Consider the following 4,702-nt stretch of genomic DNA (forward strand, 5'->3'; position numbering starts at 1 on the left):
CAACTTTTCCCTTAAAATGGAGGGTGCTTCGGGAAATCCCAGGTATCAAAATGCGGAGATCATCCAGAGTGATCCGCCGATTTTCACGTATGGTTTGCTCAATCTTCGCGACTGTCTCGTCAGAAATTGACTGTCTCCCGTTTCTTTCTTCTTCGTAAATTTTAGTACGACCAGCCGTACTCTCCCTACACCACTTGCGGACGTTTATGGCATTTATGCTCGACTCGCCATTCACTTCATGAATTGCGCGATGAATTTCAATCGTTTAACACGACATGGAGGCGAGCTGGTATGGCATAGGCATAAAAAGCTGCCACAGCGCCTACAAAAATGCATAGATCGAAATAACGATTATGTAGAAAAATAGATAAATGTTCAAGCTTTAAAGTGATGTAAACATTTTGAAAATAAACGTTTATTTGTTTTTCTGAGAAAAACATAGGAGAACTTACTTTTGGGATTCTCTGGTATTTTAGATGAGGACAGAGTAGTTGATATGCATAGATGTATTGCCCACAGTCAGCACATCAACGATGATTGCGTTTTTTCGACTAAAACAGATAAGCCTACTTTTGTGAGTAAATTAAATTTTAATTTTCTATTGTTTCCAGAATAGTTCTTGTTTATTTGCAGTTAAGGTAGCAGTTTACCACTGGCTATCGAATCTGGAACGGTCGAAAAACCCCAGAAATTTTCGGGACTAGTCCGTACGAATACGTCGGGTCCCATCCCTCACCTCACATAATGGGACTTACAATAAAGTGACACACAGGACAGAATTATGCTTTCGTAATATCGTCGACCTGTTTTCAAACCTTTTTTGTATAGAAAATAAAGCGATCGTGTCGCTTCCTCCAATGCAGGGATGTAGCCACGTCGGGTACCAATTCGCCAATTTTTTTCGTATTATTTTTCAGTGTTTGTATTTTAATACCTTTTTTTTTAGAGATTACAGATATGGTTGAGTCTATTTTCTGTCCTTTTACCCTTCATCTGGCTTATCACACCAAAGCTACCCACGGGTATTTTAAATCATGAAGACAAAATTGTATTCAAGTACTATATAAAAATACAGTACAGTAATTTTGTAATGAAAGACAAAATTAATAATTCATACAGTTGACTTGAAAATTTAATAATTGTTTCGATGCTATTATAATTGAAACAACGAAGACCATTCTTGCATTGTAAGGCCGATTATTTCATAACTTATTGTTTAGAATGTCGTAGGGCGATTAGATTTCGAGTGCTCGGGAGCACGCGTTCGTCTGACGTGGAACCCGGGAGCTCGAATCAAAGGATTCTTAATAGAAAAAATACGATGTACAGGAGCAAGACACTGCTAGTCTGAGCTTGAGAAGATATACTTTATTGTCATCTGTAATTGTCATCTGTGTAAGAAAGCGTTCTCAAATAAAACGAAATGAAATACAATAGAGCATCGATTATCCGACTCAATTGGGGATTCAGGTTGGTCGGATAACTGAAAAAAAAAAGGGAAAAAATACATTATTAGTATAGTATATTAGGATATTAGTATATTTAACGCTATTAACCAACTTAGCGTTGAATTTTCATCGATGTTTAGCCTAACAATTGTTTTTTTTAAATAATAAACGTCGCTATTGTATCGTTAAAAATTATTTTATTGCTCACGAAACAAACAACCACTCATAATTAGAAAATTAAGTCTCGTTTAAATAATGGCCTACCTTCAATGGTTGAGCCGTTGATGCCAGCTAAAACACGCAAAAATTTAACAAATATAATATTAAAGTAGTCAAGACATAGCCAAATATTGTAATGGCATATCACTAGCAGACATTTGAAACTTGCCAAGTAGACGGTCGGTTAACCGATGCGGCGGTCGGATAATAGATGCTGTTTGTTTGTTTGATTATGGCAGATCAACACTTCGGTGATCTGCCTGGGAGGGTGCCTTCCGGGAGGTCTTTTAAGGGAAACTGGCCCCTATTTAGGCGTTAGGGACGTGGAGAAAACCCGGAAAACTCCACGTGGCCAGCCCGTCCGAGCGAGGTGAGAACTCGCTACCGAACTCCCAGTGTTCAGGGTACGAAGACCGCTAGGCCACTGGTCGGCCCTTAAACAGATGCACAACAAACCAAAGCCAGACGCACTACTAAACCAAATTTTATTGTTGTTTAATAGTTTAAAAGCAAGCCAGATACATAATATTACATATTTCAACCGACAATTAGTTATTTCTATTTTAATACAAGAGACCATGCCCGACATAGCATAAACTTTTTACAAATTAACATCAAACATAACTTCACAACAAATTATAATAACTTTTTAAATTCTATAATACCTAAAACATATATAAATAATACAAAGAATATATTTCACAGAGAGTAACAAACTGCTCTCAGCAAAATACAACCAAGAATCATAAAAATTTTAAAAATTAAATCATTCAGAACACAAATATATCATAACTATCTGTCGTTTAGCCAGATCACAGAAAAAAAATCAACATTAAAATAAACATCTCTTTTTTTTCCAGGTTACACCTTTATATTCACCATGATTACAGTCAAATTCTCTTTCTAACATGTTTTCACCATCAATATTAACTTTTATAATTCCTTTCTCCTTAGAACAAATACTTATTATTATTGTTATTTATTAGTTTAAAAACAGACAAACCAGGTGTATATAGATTTCATCCAATACTCCTCCATTACCAGAATAATATAATGCAATACTTCATGCCCGACATAATAAACACTTTAGAAATTAACACACTGTTTATTTTATTACAAAACTTCACTTAAAACAAATTCTCAGATTCACAAATACATCAAAATATAAAATTATATCAAAATAAACATTTCTTAAAAAGAAGTAAACTACATTCAACATTAAACAATCTACAATCTTAGAAAGTTAAAGAATTATATCAATCAAAGACACACATACTATATATCACTATTGGTCACTGAAGTAAATCACAAAAAAATTAGGTGCTCCAATCATCTCTAAATAGAATAACGTCATTTTCTTGTTTCCAAATTACTCCAATTGGTCCACCATACTTGCAGGCAAATTCTCTTTCTGACATATTTTCACAGTCAATGTTAATTTTCCTTATCGCTTCTTCCTTAATTTTCATAACCAAAAATGTAGCATTCCATTTCCTCTGTTCAAATATCAGTTCACATCGCGACTTCCAAAGTATCCGTTTAGTTAGCCCTATAATCCAATTTATCATATATTTGAACGAATACCTACATTTATAGTCAGTTTGATACTTTACATTAGTCCATGTTATTTTTGTCTTACAAACCCTTTCAACCCATCTCCAAACCTGAGCCGCTATGGGACATTCAAAAAACACATGAATTGTTGTCTCCTCCCGTCGACACATTAAACACCTTACATCTATTTTATAACAATGAGTATTCAAAAAACTTTTAGTCATAACTACATTCTGAATAATGCGCCACGATGTCTCGCGCCACTCTGCAGGAAGGAAACCCACATTTTTCCAAATATCATTCCAATTATATGATGACAATAGCATATTTTGATTAATAACTTGCTTGTGGATATATTTATACAATATACTTGGACGAACCTTTCGGTCGTCCAATAAAACTTGACTGTCTTCATCCATTATTTGTCTCAAATACTGTCTCCAATTACGATATTTCCCTTTGCTATTTACGAGGAATGGTCTACTTCCTCTTATCTGTGTAAAGGTTTTAACAATAGGGCCAAGAATGTATTCCGCCACAAACATTAGTGGATGATTACGTGTTTTCAGGACGTTACATATATTAGATAACTGTACTGCATATTCCAGTCCTTTCAAATCCCATATTCCCCATCCACCATTATCCCACCTGTTTTTCATCATCCTTCGGCTCATTGGCTCATAGGTTTTTTTCCAAACAAAGTTAAAAATTTTCCTCTCAATTAACTTAATATCAGAAATTCTCAAACTTGTTGTGTAAAGCTGATATATTATCCTTGAATAAACTGCCTTATTAATAATTTTTACTCTCTCAGGCATATAGTACCAGTTATCATCCCATTCTTCAATAGCACTCTCCACCTTTTGCAAAATCACTTCTACAGTCTTTTCACGACTATTTAATCCATACCAAATTCCTAACAAGTTAGCATTATTTACCTTATTCACATTCATCATATCGCATCGTAAATCACCATATACATTCATCATCTTGCATTTATTTTCATTAACCACCATTCCAGTCAGTTTACTAAACTTTTTAATTATGGACACAGTCCTATTCGCTGACGGTTGATCAACCAAAAAGAAACTAATATCATCTGCGTGCGCTATAAACTTAACATGCTCAGTCATTCCCGGTATGTAAATAGAATTAATCATTTGATCTGTCTGTATATTTTTCAAAAGTAAATCAATATAAATCACAAACAATAGCATTGCTGACGGGCAACCCTGCCTCACACCCGCATCACAACAAACATCAATAGATGAGCTTCCATTTACATTAATTTGAGTATACGGTTTATAATACAACAATTTAATTCTATTCAACTCATTCTCGTTTAGACCATATTTATCCAAAATCTTCCACAGAATTCCTCTATTAATCGTATCAAATGCCTTTTGGACATCAGTACACAGTATAGAAAGTGTAGACTTCCTCTCAATATATATATCTTGAACTAATTTGACAAACATTAT

General features: G+C 34.4%; 1 protein-coding gene across 1 annotated transcript; it reads right to left on the reverse strand.

Annotated features, from left to right (window-relative positions):
* Window positions 1–2,983: 2,983 nt before the first annotated feature.
* LOC111627368 lies at window positions 2,984–4,699 on the reverse strand. Its single transcript, XM_023370932.1, has one exon. The coding sequence runs from the start codon at window positions 4,697–4,699 to the stop codon at window positions 2,984–2,986; it is 1,716 nt and encodes a 571-aa protein (XP_023226700.1).
* Between the last annotated feature and the right edge of the window lie 3 nt (window positions 4,700–4,702).

Source organism: Centruroides sculpturatus, unplaced genomic scaffold (genome assembly GCF_000671375.1).
Source record: "Centruroides sculpturatus isolate CEXI.00-Female unplaced genomic scaffold, Cexi_2.0 scaffold378, whole genome shotgun sequence".
Lineage (NCBI taxonomy): Eukaryota > Metazoa > Arthropoda > Arachnida > Scorpiones > Buthidae > Centruroides > Centruroides sculpturatus.